The 20,458-nt window shown below is 42.5% G+C and overlaps 1 protein-coding gene across 10 annotated transcripts in view; it reads left to right on the forward strand.

Annotated features, from left to right (window-relative positions):
• FAM227B (family with sequence similarity 227 member B) overlaps positions 1 to 20,458 on the forward strand; it is a 1,159,103-nt gene that overhangs the window by 1,045,392 nt on the left and 93,253 nt on the right. For 9 of the 10 annotated variants that reach the window (XM_063926018.1, XM_063926017.1, XM_063926019.1 and 6 more), the window contains 2 exons: positions 17,266 to 17,340; positions 18,539 to 18,599. In XM_063926018.1, the coding sequence (XP_063782088.1) occupies positions 17,266 to 17,340; positions 18,539 to 18,599 (136 nt within the window). The remainder of the gene's footprint in view (positions 1 to 17,265; positions 17,341 to 18,538; positions 18,600 to 20,458) is intronic. The other variant, XM_063926021.1, reaches the window with a different exon arrangement.

Consider the following 20,458-nt stretch of genomic DNA (forward strand, 5'->3'; position numbering starts at 1 on the left):
CAATGCAAAACCTTTGCCAAAGCCCGTGCATTAAGTACATATCATCTGAGAAGCTTATTAAATTGATGGTCACCTAGGATACCCATTAGGCACATTGTGGTATCCATACATAGCCAGATTAAGGGGTGATGCAGGGCATACTGTACCCCGGCCCCCCTCTATCGGGGGCCCCCCAGCCAGAGCACACTGACATCACTAGCATTCACTCTTATGCAGCAGCAGAACCAGACAGCTGAAATGCAAGCAGGACAGTTTGCAGTGCAGGCAGAGACACAGAAGTATCATGAACTATAGACGGAGCTTCCCAACTAGAAGAGAGATAGGAGGGTGAAGAGAGCTGTAAGGGAGACAGGGATGGATCCCTGTGTCACTAACAGCTCTCTCCACACCTGGGTGGGAGCCCTGGGTAACTTATTAATCGTTATCTAATGAGGGTCTAGAGACACACACACACACACACACACACTCTCCTCTTGAGTCCTGTCCCAGTGTGTAAGTAGTACAGAAGCTGCTGCTATTTTTGCATGTGACAAGATAAATTATAGATTTTATTTTTCTATGTGTATTTTAAGGTTGTTTAACTTGTCTTTGTACCACTACAATAACATTTTATAAAATAGTTGTCTTTCAGTTAGGTGAAGTTATAAATAGTACCCAGACATTATTAAACTATTAGTTTAAATCTAATGTACACAATTGGGCTAAATTTAATATACACATTACATACCTCCCAACATGACCCATTCCAGGAGGGACAAAATGCTCTCTACCTGGACTTCCTTCTTAAGTTATGATTGTACCCACCTGTGTAGAAACATCTAATTTATCAATTAAATAGTTTAACACAGGTGACTACAATCATATATTAAGAGGTAAGTCCATGTAAAGAGCATGTTGTCCCTCCTGGAATGGGTCATGTTGGGAGGTATGTACAATCTAATACACAGCCCCCCCCCTTCCCCCTTCAACCGGGCCCCCCCTGTCTAAAGTGCCCCGGGCACCCCCAATGTGGAGGCAATCTCCCAGCTTGATGAGGTTTCCTTGTTTCTTAGATTAATGTTTTAAGCCATGCTTTGGTAACATTTTCTTTGAAAGGACACGTTAGAGAACTGAAGAACAGGGAGACACTGTAACCAGACTTAACCCAAGCTATGGTGATAAACTAAGTACCTACAGCTGCCTGGCAAGAGACGTCCCATGATCAGCGTCTGTATCAGGGGTGGCCACCTACACACCATTAAACGTTTGATACTAACCAGGGACTGGACAGCTCAATAGGAGAGGAGAGGCAGCGTTTTTGAAGCTGCCACTACACAATATTGGTGATTGCAGGTACGTGAGTAATAGTGGAGCTGTATGTTCATGTGCCTCAAGCTCACTATATCAAATATTGCCACAGACATACTTGTGTTTATATTATTATAAGGAGCCTTATCCTACTCATAAACTAGGGCACATGGATCCTAAGGATTTGAAATGCTGGTGATCTGGTGATATTTATGTGTTTTTTATGATATATGCCTTGGTGGTAATAACATAATATAAGAATATAATAAGGGTCATACTCTTCATTAAAATGTGCATATTTTATAATTCTTGTCTAGTACACAATGCTTTTGAAAGTCCTCAGGATACACTAAGGTCCTGTACACACTTGGCGACAACACAGGACCATATGAATGATAACGATCTATTTTGCAAGATCTGTCATTCATATCGTCCAATGTCTATGCCTGAACGATGCGTGTACCTGCGGCTCTTTCACGTTCATCTATGGTCTATTGAATCTGCAGCTCAACTTTTATCTACATCGCTGAGTTGCATGTTCGGGGAATATGGTGGATGATGTCACTGAACGATATCGTTAAGTGTGTATGTGCTATACCGCTGAACGATATAGCGTTCAATTATATAGCGCTAGTCGCTCATTAGGCGAATGTCACCCAGTGTGTACGGAGGCTTAACAGTGCATGTTTTCTAGGTCTCCTCAGAATTACAAGAGACATAATTAGAACCACGAATGGATCTTTTAAGATGCATCAGTGAGTAATGAACACACAACTTGCACTATCATTATGTCCCGAGGACTGGATTTAAGAAACACTGGTCTAGTAGTATCTTTTATACCCCTTTCACACCAAACTTATAACCTGGGTTATTGCCTTTGCAAACCAGGTCCAAGTTTGGTGTGAAAGGGTCTACCTAGGTTATATCACTCGGGAATCCAACCCTGGAAGCTACCAGGATCGAACCTGGCACCAACCTAGGTAGCCTGAGGTGTGAACAGAGTGACCAGGGTAATCTGAAACATAGAAACATAGAAACATAGAATTTGTCGGCAGATAAGAACCACTTGGCCCATCTAGTCTGCCCCTTTTTTTTTTTTTATATTATTTTTTATCACTAACCTTATTTGATCCTTATTTCTTTGTAAGGATATCCTTATGTCTATCCCATGCATGTTTAAATTGCTCTACTGTCTTAGCCTCTACCACCTCTGATGGGAGGCTATTCCACTTGTCCACTACCCTTTCTGTGAAATAATTTTTCCGCAAATTTCCCCTGAACCTCCCCCCCTCCAGTCTCAGTGCATGTCCTCGTGTCCTATTGCTTCTCTTCATTTTGGAGAATGTTTCCCTCCTGGACTTTGTTAAAACCCTTCATATATTTGAAAGTTTCTATCATGTCCCCCCTTTCCCTTCTCTGCTCCAAACTATACATATTGAGATTTCTTAGTCTTTCTGGGTATGTTTTGTGATGTAGGCCATGCACCATTTTAGTTGCCCTCCTTTGTACAGTTTCTAATGTATTAATATCCTTTTGAAGATATGGCCTCCAGAACTGAATACAGTATTCTAGATGAGGCCGTACCAATGACCTATACAGTGGCATTATTACTTCTTTCTTTCTGCTGCTGATTCCTCTCCCAATGCAGCCAAGCATCTGACTAGCCTTCCTCATTGCCTTGTTACATTGCTTACCTGCTTTTAAGTCATCTGAAATAGTGACTCCTAGATCCCTTTCCTCCTCAGTAGTTTCCAGTATAGTGCCATTAATACTGTATTTAGCTTTAGGATTTTTGAGACCCAAGTGCATGATTTTGCATTTTTTGGCATTAAACTGTAATTGCCAGACTCTTGACCATTCCTCTAGTCTACCTAGATCCTCAATCATTTGTTTTACCCCACCTGGTGTGTCTACCCTGTTGCATACCTTTGTGTCATCTGCAAAAAGGCATACTTTCCCTTTAATGCCATTTGCAATGTCACCAATAAAGATATTAAAAAGCACTGGTCCAAGTACAGATCCCTGGGGTACTCCACTGGTAACATTTCCCTCCTGTGAATGCACTCCATTTACCACAACTCTCTGTTTTCTATCCTTCAACCAAGATCTTATCCATTCAATAATCCTAATATCCAATCCCAAACTTTCAAGTTTATTTAGCAGTCTGCGATGTGGAACTGTGTCAAAAGCCTTACTAAAGTCTAGATAAGCTATATCCATGGCTCCACCTTTATCCATCACTTTAGTCACACAATCAAAAAAGTTAATAAGATTTGTTTGACATGATCTCCCTCCAGTGAATCCATGCTGTTTGGGATCCAGTAAATTGCCGGATTTGAGATAATCTACAACTCTTTCTTTTAAGAGTGTTTCCATCAATTTCCCTACTACTGATGTAAGACTCACTGGTCTGTAGTTGTTTGCCTCTTCCTTGCTTCCACTTTTGTGCAGTGGGACTACGTTTGCTCTTTTCCAGTCCCCTGGAATTTCTCCTGTAGCTAATGACTGGTTGAATAATTCTGTCAATGGTGCTACCAGCACCTCTTTAAGTTCTTTTAGTATCCTTGGATGTATCCCATCTGGCCCCATAGATTTGTCCACTTTCAGCTTTGAGAGTTCTGTTAGGACCTTCTCCTCTGTAAATGTACTTGTTTCATTTTCCTGAATATCCCTGCAACTTAACTGTGGCCCCTTCCCCTCTCTTTCAGTAGTAAATACTGAGCAAAAATAATCATTAAGATGATCTGCTATTAAATTGTCTCCTTCAACAAGACTCCCAGTGTCCGTCTTTAGTTTTATAATTCCGCCTTTTGTTTTTCTCTTTTCGCTTATATACCTAAAAAAAGTTTTGCCTCCTTTACCCACTGACTGGGCCATTTTCTCCTCAGCTTGTGCCTTTGCATATCTGATTACCTTCTTTGTCTCCTTCTGTCTAACAAGATATATCTTTTTGTCTTCATTATTTTGTGTCTGCTTATATTTCCTAAAAGCCATCTTTTTTGCTCTCACAATATTTGCTACTTCTTTTGCAAACCACACTGGCTTCCTTTTCCTTGTGTTTTTCCTAACAGTTTTGATACAAAGGTCTGTTGCCTTCAATATTGCACATTTGAATGTTTCCCACCTCTCCTGCACTGTTTCCAAGTTCCTCCACTCTGCCAAAGAATCACTTACACATTTTCCCATCCCTACAAAATCAGCCTTCCTAAAATCCAACACCTTTGTTTTTGTATGGGACAAGTCAGTCTCTGTCTTAATGCTGAACCATACTGCTTGATGATCACTGGATCCCAGGTTTTCACCCACTTTTAAGTCCGATAATCTGTCTCCATTTGTAAGTATTAAGTCTAATATTGCGTCTTTCCGAGTGGGCTCCCTCACCAATTGGTGGAGGGATGCTCCCTGAAGGGAATTTAAAATGTTCCTACTTCTAGTGGAACTAGCAACAGACACCTACCAGTTTACATCAGGAAGATTAAAGTCTCCCATGATTATTACCTCTCCTTTTAATGCCATTTTAGTTATGTCCTGCAATAGGTTCTTGTCAAGTTCCTCTTCCTGACCTGGTGGCCTGTATATCACGCCAATACGAATAATCAACTTTTCCGACCAAATTAAACAGAGAGCTGGATCGACGGCGCTTGGAGATGATGATGTCATCTCCAAGCGCTGGCAAAAGGAAGACCCGGCAATAACCTGGGTCCAGCCTGCACTGTGAACAGGGTTTCAAGCCGCTGTGACACAGCTTAAAACTGTGTTCTAACCCAGGTTTTTTTTATGTGAAAGTGGCAATTAGTCTTTAATCTTCAATTTCTGTTTTATTGTTTTGCATTATTAGAATAAAGATTTGGTATATACGGGTTATACTATTGATATTCTTGTACATCATTCATGATACTCCTGTTTAAAGGGAAAGGTTTAAATATTTCAAGTAGACAAGCTCTTCAGCCCTGTCTTTATGTATTTTGGAAAGGTTACAGCAGTGGTTCTCAAACTCTGTCCTCGGTACCTCCAACAGTTCACATTTTCTAGGTCACCCAGCAGGTACACAGGTGTATTTACTGACACATTTTAAAAGATCCACAAATGGAGCAAATTTTTTCACTTGTGTTTCTGTGAGAACCGATGGGTTATACAACTCTTATGCTGTCTTTTAGATATGCTGCTATTTCTATTTGTATACTGTATTGTGACCATATTGGGTGTCTTTTACTGAATCAATTAGCTCCTAACCCTACAGAAAATTTCCCTTACGTAATTACTGGGGGCCTAAATGTGAGAAAAATTTATGTGGCTTTTTGTATAAAATAATTTTCTTAATAAAGCCCACCAAAAAAAACAAATGCGGATGCCCTGGCTCAAGAAGTATAGGGATTGGCCCAGTGCTATGTATTATAGGGTTGAGAGTCTCCTTACTGTGGAGTCCTGATCACTTTTTTAGGATCCCTATTCCAGATGACCAGTCACAATGACATGTAAGCTTTTTAAAAACATGATTTATTATATCATTATTTGAGTTCTGAGAGGCAAGATGGCTTACACTGCCTGCCAAATCCACTTTTTTTATTTTATTTCTAATAAACATTAGGTTTGCTGCTTCAGGTTTTGCAGTTTGAAATATTTCTCTTGGATGAGCAGTTTTGGCTTTTAGTAGGTTGCGCAGTTTACAAACCAAATAAAATGCAAAACTTTAGTGTTTTTAAATATAATAAAATTAGAGATGAGCGGGTTTGGTTCTCAGAGAACCGAACCTCCCCGAACATCCCGTACTGAGCCGGAATCCGAGTCCAGCTCGGGACTTATCAGAACCAGGCAAAATGTCATCATCCCGCTGTCGGATTCTTGCGGGTTTTGAATTCCATATAAACAGCCACGTGTCGCCGCCATTTTCACTACAGACTTGGAGAGTGAGAGAGACAGACCTCTGTCTCTCCGTGGGTGGTGGTGTCATGTGGGGTCAGTGTGTTCTCTATAGGGGTGCTGTTCCTGTCACTGTGGTGTATCTGTGCTGTTAGGGGTGCTGTCCTGGCTGTCACTGGTGTTTCATGTGCTGTTAGGGGTGCTGCAGCTGTATATGGGTGTTGCTTTCACTGTGTTGTACAGGAGGCAGGGGCACTGTCCTCCTGTATGCTGTGAAAATACAGGGGTGCTGGCTGTAAAAAATCTGGGGTGAAGTGAAAATAAATGTACACTGGCCCTGTCTTGTATGCTGTAAAAAATCTGGGGTGCAGTGAAAATAAATGTACACTGGCCCTGTCTTGTTTGCTATAAAAAAAAATCTGTGGAGCAGTGAAATTAAATGTACAGTAGCCCTGTCTTGTAAGCTGTAAAAAATCAGGGGTGCAGTAAAAATAAATGTACACTGGCTCTGTCTTGTATGCTGTAAATATCTGGGGTGCAGTGAAAATCAGTGTACACTGGCCCTGTCTTGTATGCTGTAACAATCTGTGGTGCAGTGAAAATAAATGTACACTGGCCCTGTCTTGTGTGCTGCAAAAAAATCTGGGGAGCAGTGAAAATAAATGTACACTGGCCCTGTCTTGTATGCTGTAAAAATTCTGGGGTGCAGTGAAAATCAATGTACACTGGCCCTGTCTTGTATGCTGTAAAAATTCTGGGGTGCAGTGAAAATCAATGTACACTGGCCCTGTCTTGTATGCTGTAAAAATTATGGGGTGCTGTTAAAATAAAAGTACACTGGCCCTGTCTTGTATGCTGTAAAAATACAGGGGTGCTGTTGTAAAAATAAAAGTACACTGGCCCTGTCTTGTATGCTTTCAAAATTCTGGGGTAGAGTGAAAATAAATGTACACTGGCCCTGTCTTGTACGCTGTAAACATTCTGGGGTGCAGTGAAAATCAATGTACACTGGCCCTGTCTTGTATGCTGTAAAAATGATGGGGTGCTGTTGTTAAAATAAAAGTACACTGGCCCTGTCTTGTATGCTGTAAAAATACAGGGGTGCTGTTGTAAAAATAAAAGTACACTGGCCCTGTCTTGTATGCTTTCAAAATTCTGGGGTGCAGTGAAAATAAATGTACACTGGCCCTGTCTTGTACGCTGTAAACATTCTGGGGTGCAGTGAAAATCAATGTACACTGGCCTTGTCTTGTATGTTGTAAAAATACAGGGGTGCTGTTGTTAAAATAAAAATACACTGGTCCTGTATGCTGTAAAAAAATAGAGGGCTGCTGCTGTAAAAATAAAAGTACACTAGTCCTGTATGCTGTAAAAAATAGAGGGGTGCTGCTGTTAAAATAAAAGTACACTGGTCCTGTATGCTGTAAAAATATAGGGGTGCTGCTGTTAAAATAAAAGTACACTGGTCATGTAGGCTGTAAAAATACAGGGGTGCTACAGTTAAAATAAAAGTATACTGGTCCTGTTTTCTATAAAAAAAAATACAGGGTTGCTGCTGTTAAAAGTACACTGGTTCTGTATGCTGTATAAAATACAGGGATACTGTTGTTAAAATAAAAGTACACTGGCCCTGTATGCTGTAAAATACAATGGTGCAGTGAAAATAAATGTACACTGGCCTTGTCTTGTATGCTGTAAAATTACAGGGGTGTTGTGAAAATACAGGGGTGCTGGCACTGTCCGCAGCTGCGATGTCTAGGCCTGACCTTCACAAGACTGTATGGGAAGAGGAGGCTCCTACCACCATTTGCACGCCCTCTGCAAGTGCTGGGAGGAGCACCGCCAGTCCAGTTGCTGATATTGAGATTGAGGATGTCACTGTAGTAGTACACCAGGATGAGAAGGATATGGGTGTAGCTGGCGCTGCGGAGGAAGTTGATGATGAGAATTCTGATGGTGATGTGGTTTGTTTGAATAAGACACCACAGGAGACAGTTGTTGTCCATGGAATGAAAAAGCCCATTGTCATGCCTGGGCAATAACAAAAAAGCCACCTCTTCAGTATGGAATTATTTCTCCACAAATCCGTACAACAGGTGTCAAGCCATCTGTTGCCTTTTTCAATTCATAATAAGTAAGGTTAAGGATGTTAACCACCTAGGAACATCCTCCCTTATATGTCACCTGCAGCGCATTCATCATAAGTTATTGTCAAGAAACTTTGGGTAATAGCGTAAGCAGTCCACTGACATCTAAATTATGTGGTTTGTTTGAATATTATTTCTCTGTGAGCAAGAGGATGTAAATACTGAAGGGGGGGATCTGAGAATGAGGACGACATCTTGCCACTGTAGAGCCAGTTTGTGCAAGGAGAGATTAATTGCTTCTTTTTTGATGGGAACCCAAACAAACCAATCATTTCAACCACAGTCATGTGGCAGACCATGTCGCTGAAGTGACTGGTTTGTTAAAGTGTGCATGTCCTGTTTTATACAACATAATGGTGGATGGGAGGGCCCAAGGACAATTCCATCTTGCACGTCTTTTCTTTGTCTGCCACATCATTCCAGGGATGCTGCCCTATATGGGGTGCTGCCCCTCTGCCCTATTAGCCCAGGGGTGCTGTCCCACTGCCATTTAAGTCCAGAGGTGCTGTTGCCTGTCTGCTGTGCTGTGTAATTCTCCAGGGGTGCTGCCTATGCTGTATAAATCCAGAGGTGTTGCTGTATAATTCCAGGGGTGCTGCTGTACTTGATCCTAGGTTTAAATGAAAGCCTAGAGCAGATATGAAACAAGCTTCAACATCACAAGCAGATTTGTGAAAACATAGCCTCAAAGGTGGGTTCTTTTCCTAAGGGCTGCGTAGGATTATCGCAAGACCTCGCAGTGTTAGAAGAACAGAGTTTCAGTGATCTTGCATTGCATCAGCTTTCCACTGCACTGCAGCACTAGATGGGCCAGGAGCTCCTGTGAGGCAAAGTTACTGAATAAGGCCCAGTATGGAGTCTCATGGTGGCATACAGCCAGGAAGATGTCTGGCTTGCCAGGCTGAAGCATGCTGGGGGCACAGAGGTTAGTATTGCTTCCCCCCACAGTCCTACTTATGGTATGTAATTATTCCTGACTGCAGAGTGGTAAGCTCCACTAGGGCAGGGGCTCAATAACAAAAAATTCACTGCACAGTCCTGCTTAGTACTGTACTGAACTCATCCGAAATCAACTTGCCCCATCCAGGGCTGCTGGGGGGCTCAGGAGGGGCTGCTAAAACATCTAAGGGGCTGCTTTATTTAAAAATTAAATCTGAAAAAAATAAACAAGACACATGTATGCTCACATGCGTGTAACTGGGACACACAGGTATGCTCACATGCGTGTATCTGGGAGCTATGAAAAATAAAAATAAGGCATCTGCCACAAAATATGTAAATAAAAATGCAATACACAAATGGAAAAAAAGAAACCCACGAGATTTTACAAAATAAGTCTCCAGACTCCGTGGAGGGGAAAATATCCAATCTTGATCCTGTGGTATACACCAGTTTATTTGCATCCCAGCATTAAAACTGAGATTATCTTAATCCCTGAACATGGAGAAGGGGGTACAAATTTGGAGGCTTTGGCCCCTAGTTTTTCAGTTTGTCCAGTAATGTGGTAATTATATATTTGCTTTCCTTTCCATACTAATATAAGAGTGGAGGTGAAAGCATGTGTGTTTTGTGTCTGATTGCATGTGCCTCTCAAATTTTTAATCACCTTCTTGACACTGTCCTCTTCCTCTTGACTTTTCACATTATGAGAAAAGGCATCAAAGAAGGAGGTGGTACTGTATGTTTTTAGCTAGCTATGATTTGGAGAACTTGGCAAACTTTTTTCAGGGGGTCCACCTGTCGCTGAAATGATGGGTTTATTAAACTGTGCATGTCCTGTTTAAACAACATAAGGAAGGTTCCATCTTGCACCTCTTTTTTTTTTTCTTTGCCTTATGTGCTCTTTGGGGCTTGGTTTTTAAAACTGCCATTATGTCTGACACTGCAGTGCCACTCCTAGTTGGGCCAAGTGTTTGTGCCGCCCACTTGTGTCGCTTAGCTTAGTCATCCAGCGACCTCAGTGCAACCTTTTGGCCTAAAAACAATATTGTGAGGTGTTCAGAATAGACTGGAAATTAGTGGAAATGAGTGGAAATTAATATTATTGGGGTTAATAATACCGTAGAATCAAAATTACCCCCAAAATTCTGTGATTTTAGCTGTTTGTTTTTTTTTTTTAAACATCCAGATCCAAAACCAAAAGTAAAACCAAAACCCGAAAGGGTGGTTTTGGCAAAACCAATCCAGATCCAATACACGAGCGGAGATCCAAAACCAAAACACAAAACCCGAAAAGTGTCCGCTGCACATCTCTAAATAAAATATTTTATTCTTTTCATTTTTGGTCAAGTAGAAAATAATAGTAAATCAAATAATTGAGTATTAGCTAATTTTTATTACCAAAAATAATGTATTTGCTTGAAAAACATCAATAGACGCAGTACTTCTGTTAATATAGGAGCAACTGCCTGGACCCTGCTAACAGGGTGCCAACTGTCCACTTCTTAGCAATGGAGCCTAGTTTGGATAGTTTCCATTTCAGCCCTTTGGGGGCCTATTTATTAAAAGCCCTATGAAACGAAGATTTTGTAGCATTGTTCACAACAGCGCTAGAAAATCTTGTTTATTGCTACTGTATTTATATTAAAGATAAAAGTCACCAGTGCAGCTGAGCGATGAACAGCAGTAAGTGTAAGTGTAGTATTAACCGTTTGGTGTTAAAGAGCACATTCATGAGCCAGCTTATTGGCTGCGCAGTAGAACTAGAAGCCTGACCTGGAGTTCAAATTCAATAAAAAAAAAAAAATGGATTTTTGAAAAAAAGTTAAAAATAGAAGAAAAGTTTAAAAATACAAATAAAAAGAACAGTAAAATGCATTATTTTAAGAAGCATCTTTTCCTGTGGGCACCTGCAGTTAATCCTATCCTGAGAATGATCAGAATGTCCCTGGTGAAGGCTATTGCTTTCACCTAGGGGGCCTTGATAAATAGGTAAAACCCCTAAATCCTGCAAAACCGTCTCTTGCTGTTTTAAGATGGGTATACACCGAATGCTAATCTCTCAAATTGGGCATACCCTCATCCACTCTGAACAATTATCTTTAATGTATGGATATGAAAGATAAACTACCAAGCATTCTCAAATGCCAAAAAATGGTCTTGATGATTTGTTTTTCAAGCATGCTTTATATGGCAGACCGTTGTTCAGCAGCATTCCTTTTATCCCACCAGTGTACTGTAAAATCCGGAGGATACATCTTTCAATGACTGGAGTCACATTAATATCATTTGTATTTGTCAGACCATTGCTTGTTTGTCATATTGCCTGGAATAGTCTTTTAGTGTATGGCCTGCAAAAGTTAAAATAAAATAAAATACTAGGCTTCACCTAATAGCCTTAATAACAGCAACCCTTATGTAACCTCCAAGTTCTAAATCCACAACAAATTATATCTATAGGCCCAAACCAAGCCTGAATCCAGGCCCAAGCATAATCCTAAATGAATTAAGGTTTCCAATATCATTCCTCAATTTCTAAAGATGTTACATCCTCTCACAGAATAATTCCAGTGGGAATATGCTCCCAAGTTTTTGCTGGATAGGGAGCCCACTAATATGGTATCTGCTCTGGTCCAACTAATGCCTTAAAGTGGACTGGTAAGAATAAATATTGTTCCTCCAGTGAGGCTTCATGGCCACCAACCTAAGTACTGTGCATGTGTGGCGCCATCTTGGCACTGTGTTAGAGTGCCACCAATATCTGCATGCAGCATAATCATAGGTGTGCGCAGGGGGGGTGCCTGGTGCGCACAGGCACCCCCTAATGTCTGGCACCCCGATCTCACATGCCTGATGCAGCGATCGCTGAGCAAGCTGATTACTGTCCCCTCTGCGCTGCACCCTGTCAGGACTGTATTACTGACCAGACGCCTGGGTTAATCAAGGGTGCCACTGCCACCAGATTTCAAACTCCCAGCTCCACCTCCATGTACAAAAACAGCGTGATGTGATGTGATTACGTCATGCTGCTCGTATGCCCACCCGCCACATGCCCACCGCTCTCCTTCTATGCTATGCCAATGCCAGCCACTGATGAGGAGCAGCATGCAACCAGTGTTCCTCTTAGGAAGACAAATTCAATACTGGCAGGCGGTTGGCAGCAACATTGACATGTCACTCATTTTTCCAGCAGCAGCAGTACTAGTCTGCGACTGTCAGTGTCAGTGAGTGTCATTGAGTGACTTGTAAGTAAGCTGCTGCAGCTTGCAGGGGAAAGAGAGGGGGAGCCAGATCAGGCTGAGGAGGAGCAGTGTAATTGCAGCGAGTGCCATCAGGGGTGTTTGGTGCACACCACAACATCTGACAATGTATCTGCTTTATTAGGATTGGTACAAGGGTGGATATTTTATATTGCATTGACCGTCAATAGATGGTGCTAGAGACGCCCAAAAGGCGGTGCTAGACACAACCCTCCGACGGTGCACCCCCTAATAAAATGGTCTGCGCACGCCTATGAGCATAATGATGGTAAAAGGCAAATAATCAGAAGTTATTAAGTGACATTTTTTATATATACCTAGTGGGCACTTTATTAGGTACACCTGTATAGCTGCTCATTAAAGCAAATATCTAAACAACTTAGATCCTGATTCAGAGGTGGGTTTAGCTGTTGTGCGAAAATATGCTAATGCCTGCGGGAGGCGTCTGAAGGAAAGATGCCTCCTGCCGACATCTCAGATCTGATCGCTGATCTGCAAGTCCAGTAAATCTGTGTTGTTAGACACTTATAGAAAACGGACCCTTCCCTCCCACATTATCTGGAAATGCAGGCAGCGCCGCCAGAGAAGAATGGTCAGAATGGTTCAAGCTGACAACAGAACAGCAGTAAATGAAATGTATACAATACGTTACAGCAGAGCTATGCAGAAGAGTATGTCTGACCACACAGCATGATGAACCTCGAAGTGGGCTGTAGCAGCGGAACACCACAGCAAATTCTAGTCCTGTTGGATTCTAGTCCTGCCAGCTAAGAATAAGAAACCGGACCTACAGTGGGCACAGACTAAGCAAAGTCACATAGACTGGAAAAATGTCATATGATATGATGAATCTCAATCTCTGCTGTGAGACATGCAGACGATAGGGCCAGAATTTGGCATAAACAGCACAAATACATGAATAATGGTGTAGGGATTGTTTTCTTAGCACACAGTAGGTCCCATTACACCACGTGAGCATTTGCTTTAATGCCACAATCTACCTGATTATTATTGCCCACCATGTGCACCCCTTTATGGTCACCGTCTACCCATCTTCTATATCATCTCAAGTTGGGTCCATTAATATGACAATGAGCTTAGCGTACTCCAGTGCACTGATGTGCGGTGAGGTGAATGGGGATGGGTCTGAATGCTGAGAACCTGTCTTACCTCCTACTCACTGTAACTCTCCCCTCACTACACTAACCTGCAGTGTCCTTTTAGTCTCCTACCTGCATCCCTGTGTCTTCTCTTGCTGCTGCTGACTGAGCTCCAACTACAGTGCACTTCCTGGTCACATGACACATCCAAGTGTCCATCATTGCACAACGCCTGCACAATCAGAGGCATGCCTCTATTAGCTCCCTGTCTGTGCAGCTTTACTGCCTGTGGTGTGGCCCCGCCACCAGCTCTGCAAAGCAGTGTCTTACTGTAGAACTGAGGCAGAGCTGTTGCTGCCTCATCTCTAGTCTCCCTGCAGCTCCAGGGATCTCCACACAGCTGGCGAGTGTTAGCTATAAAAAGGATTACAATAAACAAAGAAGATGATTATGTTATAAATATATTCTTTGTATTATTGTAATCATTTTTATAAGAAATCTCAGGAGTTTGCCAGGAGAGGCTCTGCCTACCCTGACTGCACGTCCCTGCTCCAGTGGCCTCCACAGCAGTCACTCTGACAGCTCTCTGTTAGACTAAAGCTTTCTGTTAGGATCATATTTACTAATTATCTGTTTTTGACTTGATAATTATAATTTCTTATCGCCACTATTCATGGCAATACGTAATTAGCCCACGGCAAATATTTCCAATATAAGCTGCGGTCCTTTGTAGATACATTTGGGGGATATTTACTAATTGCAGGTTTCTCTGTGTGTTTTTTTTTAAACTGGGGATTTCCCACAAATAGTAATTGATAAATAGGCCCATTAGACTCGCAACTGTGTTAATAGCATTAAACCCTTCTGTCAGGACCTGACCCATTTGGGTCTGCATGACGTGTGGGTATAAAAAACACGTTCAAAGTCAAACCACTGGTCTGTCAAAAAATGATCTTCTTTATAACAATTTAATTTTAGCAATTTACCACAGCTAATTGATATCGTCCTAGATCTTAAATCTCTATGCTGATAATTTGTATTTTTGTCAGCATTGGCACAAGGTTTATGAAAAAATTCTCCTCAAGCAGCAATTTACTATACTGTATTTCAATAATATTAAAAAGCCAAAATTAGAGGGTCTAGTTATTAAGCTAAGAATGCCACTTTTCCCCATGTTTTTATCTGATAAAAGGTTTTAATTCATCTAGACCAGGGGCGGCCAGACTTTTGGAGTTGGCGATCTACTTTGAAAGCTAAAAAGCTTTTGTGATCTACCTAGGAGGAATAATAGCGCGCGCGCAAAAAAAAGGGCGTGGTACAACAAAAAGTGGGCGTGGTATAAAAAAGTGGGCGTGGTATAACAAAAAAAGGGACGTAGCCTTGCTGCACAGAGTGTAATGACTGCCTCACACGAAATAACACATTGGACCCCACAGGTAAAAACCTCAAACACATATGCCCCCACAGTGCCAGATACACATGCCCCCACAGTGCCATGTGCCCACAGTGCCAGATATACCCCCACAGTGCCAGATACAGATATGCCCCCACAGTGCCAGATATGACAGCGCTGCGGAATATGTGTGCGCTATATAAATAACTGTAAATAAATAAATAAAATAAATAAATAAATAAATATGCCCCCACAGTGCCAGATTACAGATATGCCCCCACAGTGCCAGATATGCCCTCACAGTGCCATGTGCCCACAGTGCCAGATATGCCCCCACAGCGCCAGATTACAGATATGCCCCCACAGTGCCATGTGCCCACAGTGCCAGATATACCCCCACAGTGCCAGATATGCCCCCACAGTGCCAGATATGCCCTCAGAGTGCCATGTGCCCACAGTGCCAGATATGCCCTCACAGTGCCATGTGCCCACAGTGCCAGATATGCCCCCACAGCGCCAGATTACAGATATGCCCCCACAGTGCCATGTGCCCACAGTGCCAGATATACCCCCACAGTGCTAGATATGCCCCCACAGTGCCATGTGCCCACAGTGCCAGATATGCCCTCACAGTGCAATGTGCCCACAGTGCCAGATATGCCCCCACAGTGCCAGATACAGATATGCCCCCACAGTGCCATGTGCCCACAGTGCCAGATATGCCCTCACAGCGCCAGATTACAGATATGCCCCACAGTGCCATGTGCCCACAGTGCCAGATAGGCCCCCACAGCGCCAGATTACAGATATGCCCCCACAGTGCCATGTGCCCACAGTGCCAGATATGCCCCCACAGTGCCAGATACAGATATGCCCCCACAGTGCCATGTGCCCACAGTGCCAGATATGCCCCCACAGCGCCAGATTACAGATATACCCCACAGTGCCATGTACCCACAGTGCCAGATATGCCCCCACAGTGCCATGTGCCCGCAGAGCCAGATATGCCCCCAGTGCCACATATGACCCCACAGTGCCAGATATGCCCCACATCGCCAGATATGCCCCCACTGAGCCATGTGCCCACAATGCCAGATATGCCCCCATAGTAGAGCTCACCGGAGTGGAGAGTGCAGCGCGCGCTTCTCCTGTCTTCCGCCCGCCCTGCTTCTCAGTCTAATCTCCGGTGGTGACGGCAGCGTGTATGGCTCAAATCAGGTACCGGTCCGCGAGCTCTCATTGGCTAACGAACCGGCACCTGATTTGAGCTATACACTCTGCCGTCACTGAGGAGGCAGAGCGGCAGGCAGGAGAGGCGCGGCTTCGGGTGGCTGGGCGGCGGATCGCGATCGACTGGTCGCATGTCCGCGATCGACCAGTCGATCGCGATCGACTGTTTGGCCACCCCTGATCTAGACTAAGGGGTACATTTACTAAGCAATGATAAGAGTGGAGAAGTGAGCCAGTGGAGAAGTTGCCCATGGCAACCAATCAGCACTGAAGTAACATCTATAATTTGCATACTATAAAATTATACAAAGCTGCTGATTGGTTGATGGGGCAACTTCTCCACTGGCTTACTGCTCCGATCTTATCACTGCTTAGTAAATGTCCCCCTAAATTACCAATAAAAAAGGAGAGAAAATCCTTGCAGACGTGCAGGGTTTTCAATGTGAATCTAAAAGAAGTCCTGGGTTAGTAAATTACGGTGCTGCTGAATTTTGTATGCCTGTGGTGAGTGGCGACACATATTATTAGTTAGTGCCAATGTTTTCTAAATAGGGTTTATTTACTAAGCCTTGGATGGAGATAAAGTCGCTGGAGATAAAAGTCCCAGCCAATAAACACTTAACTACCATGTCACAGGCTGGATTTGAAAAATGACAGGAGCCGATTGGCTGGTACTTTATCTCCAGTGACTTTATCTCCATCCAAGGCTTAGTAAATAGACCCCAGTCTCTTATGCAGAACAATGGGCTGCAGTAAGTTAAGGACTATGACAGAGGACAGCACCGCAGCTGATGATTATATGATTAACAGGCTGCAGTGAATTGAGTCCCACTACAAAGAAAACCTGACTTTAGTGAACTGAGGCAGGCCTGGCCAACCTGTGGCTCTCCAGATGTTGTGAAACTACACATACCAGCATGCCTTGCCACAGTTTTAGCATTCCCTAATAGCAAAACAGTGGCAAAGCATGATGGGACTTGTAGTTTTACAACAGCTGGAGAGCCACAGGTTGGCCAGGCCTGAACTGAGGGATGTGTTTGTATCACCAGGCTGGAATCAAAAACCCAAAAAGAACTTACAGAAATTCAGCACCAGAGCCTGAATGTGAAGTGGAAAATTGAAAAGTAAGTTATGACATACAGTACTTCTGGATTGGTGTAAATGTTTTTCTGCTGCACAAAAGGGATGAATTCGCTTAGGAAATGGAGCCCTTTGTGATTGATTTTTCTGGCAGTAATAATAAATCATTCAATGACTTGCTTTACATGAGTACAGAACCTCTGGTGTTTTTGGAAGCATTTAAAGATCACTATAGATATCAGTAAACTCCGGGTCTTATGTTTACACATTTACTCTTTTACTGATGAATGTGTGTGTTTTTCATTATCATAAGGGTCTCCATAGACTTAAACTTCCGTGTACATACCTGGAAGTCCTTAGCTACGTTATTTCCTGCCTCAGTGTCTGGACTGATGGATTAGATACAGGATCTCCAATAGAAGACATATGGGTGGCCTTAGACTGCAGATGCATCAGTACTTCCTAGAACTCACATGTTCTACATCCATAACATGGCATTTTCTGTAAATGACAATATTGCTAGGTATACCTTCCTAGATAATAAACCATCACATTCTCCCACCAGAACTGTTAAATCGTAATTCTTTTTGAAAACTTTAACGCATGCCTCTCCAATGTTATCATCATTGTGCAATTATATAGTAACAGCAGTTGGCGCCCATCTTCCTTCCTTATAATATGCTATAATAACCTGGGATCACAGTCTATAACTGCACACTTTGGGCACCTGACTAAAACAAAGCGTATGCAGATATCATTAACATAAAAAGACAAAATGCTTGGGAACAGAGGTATTTTGGATGTAAGATTTTTCGTATTTTGGAGTATTTGCATACCACCATGAGATATCTTGGGCATGGGACCCATGTCTAACACAGAATGCATTTATGTCTCATTTAACCCTAGTACACATAGCCTGAAGGCCATTTTATACAATATTTGTAATAATTATGTGCATGAAACACAGGTTGTGCATATGGAGCTATCTATCAGAAAGCAAAGGTGTCACTATTTCAGTCACGCTCAAAGAAGTTTGGATTTCGGAGTAGTTTGGATTTGGATTTCCAGATATGGGAGACTCAACCTGTAAAGGTTTCCATTAGCCCATGATTTGACTTTCTTATAATGCAATAAATTAGTATAAAGTCGCATAAAGCAGACTTTGTTACAGTGCAACAAATCATTTATTGGATATACTGTTTTGCTTGTGTGCTTCATAAATTGTATATGTTTTATTAACAGAATGAAAAAGGAACTTTCAAGTGGGGTGAAGCTGAACCATGCACTTCTTTTGGAGAAACTGGTAGGAAAATTATTTGTAAATGTTCTATTAATATGTTCCAGGTATGTAGAATGTTACCAATGCATCCTGCTGGATCAGTAGGAGAAGGCTGGTAACTGGGTTCTTCACAGTGGCGTAACTACATGGTGGCTAGACTGGCAAATGTCCAATGGCCCACAAGGTGAAGGGGGCCTTCTGAGCTCCGGTGTCTGAGCTCTGGTGTCTGGATAGGCCAAAGCCGCGGCCTGGATTTCCAGGCTCCGAGATCATTGTCTGGGATCATCATTGACAATGCTGCTGCCTTCTGCGCCCACCTGAGCCCCTGCTATCTGCCAATATCCTGAGGAGGTTGTTGTCCCCGTGGGTAACTCCATGGCTGCCTGTTGGTGTGCCTGTCCCCTGGGAGTGCCTCTGACCAGCATTCTGTACAGCTCCCTCCTTATCTGCCGGTTACCTGTTTGGCTCCACTGGTACCTACACAGCAGCACATGTAGATATAAGGTTTTATAGAAATCAAATATGAGGCCCACCTTGAGACTTTGTCAGGGACCTCTAAGTCTCTAGTTACACCAGTGGTTCTTCATATGCCAATTGGTGATTTCTGTAGAGTCCCTATCTCATTTTACACTCTCAGTAGTACAAATAGGGTAAGGAGACAAGCCAATCGGCACGTTTAGTAGAAAACACAATAATGGTGCATTGTGGTAGTGGGTAAGTTAAAGCTAAGAAAACAAAACAATAGTTCAGTGTGACCAGTAAATAAATGTTTCAAATTTTTACATATAGTATTAGCTACTGTATATGTGTTTTCTGTGGGGCAGACATTATATAATCACTCTATATACAATTAATATCCCTCACACATTGCTGGCAATACATTATATATATATATATATATATATATATATATATATATATATATAGGCGTGGAAAAAATGAAATGTTAATAGTTTATTCTTAACAATTAACAAAATGCAAAGTGAATGAACAGAAGACAGATCTAAATCAAATCAATATTCGATATAACAGCCCATTGCCTTCAAAACGGCATAAATTCTTCTAGGTACACTTGCACACAGTTTTTGAAGAAACTCTGCAGGCACAGATCTGTGGATGTAGGCTTGCTCAAATCCTTCTGTCTCTTCATGTAATCCCAGACAGACATGATGATGTTGAGATCAGGGCTCTGTGGGGGTCGCTGAAGATGGTTCTTAAAGACATTGGCTATATGTTTGGGGTCATTGTCCTGCTGCAGAATACATTTGGAGCCAATCAGACAGCTCCCTGATGGTACTGCATGATTGATAAGTACCTGCCTGTATTTCTCAGCATTGAAGAACAAAGTAACGGGCAACAATGGAAACAGTTGATGCAGTGGTCGGCCAAGGAAACTTAGTGCATCAGATGAAAGACACATCATGTTTACTTCCCTTCTAAATCGTAAGATGTCCAGCAGTACCATCAGCTCAGAACTGGCAGAAACCAGTGGGACCCAGGTACAGCCATTTACTGTTCAGAGAAGTCTGGCCAGAAGTGGTCTTCATGGAAGAACTTTTAGCAAAAAGCCATACCTTCAAAGTGAAAAGAAGACTAAGCGACTCAACTATGCCTGAAAACATAGGAACTGGAGTGCCGAAGGGCTGGCGAGTGGTAAAATGAGTATCTGCAGGCAACAGTGAAGCATGGTGGAGGTTTCTTGCAAGTTTTGGATCCATTTCAGCAAGTGGAGTTGGGCATTTGGTCAGGATAAATGTGTCCTTAATGCTGAGGAATACAAGCAGGTAATTATCCATCATGCAATACCATCAGGGAGGAGTCTGATTGGCTCCAAATTTATTCTGTAGCAGAACCACAACCCCAAACAAACAGCTAATGTCATT

The sequence above is a fragment of the Pseudophryne corroboree genome, chromosome 6, assembly GCF_028390025.1.
Source record: "Pseudophryne corroboree isolate aPseCor3 chromosome 6, aPseCor3.hap2, whole genome shotgun sequence".
In the NCBI taxonomy this organism is placed as follows: Eukaryota; Metazoa; Chordata; class Amphibia; order Anura; family Myobatrachidae; genus Pseudophryne; species Pseudophryne corroboree.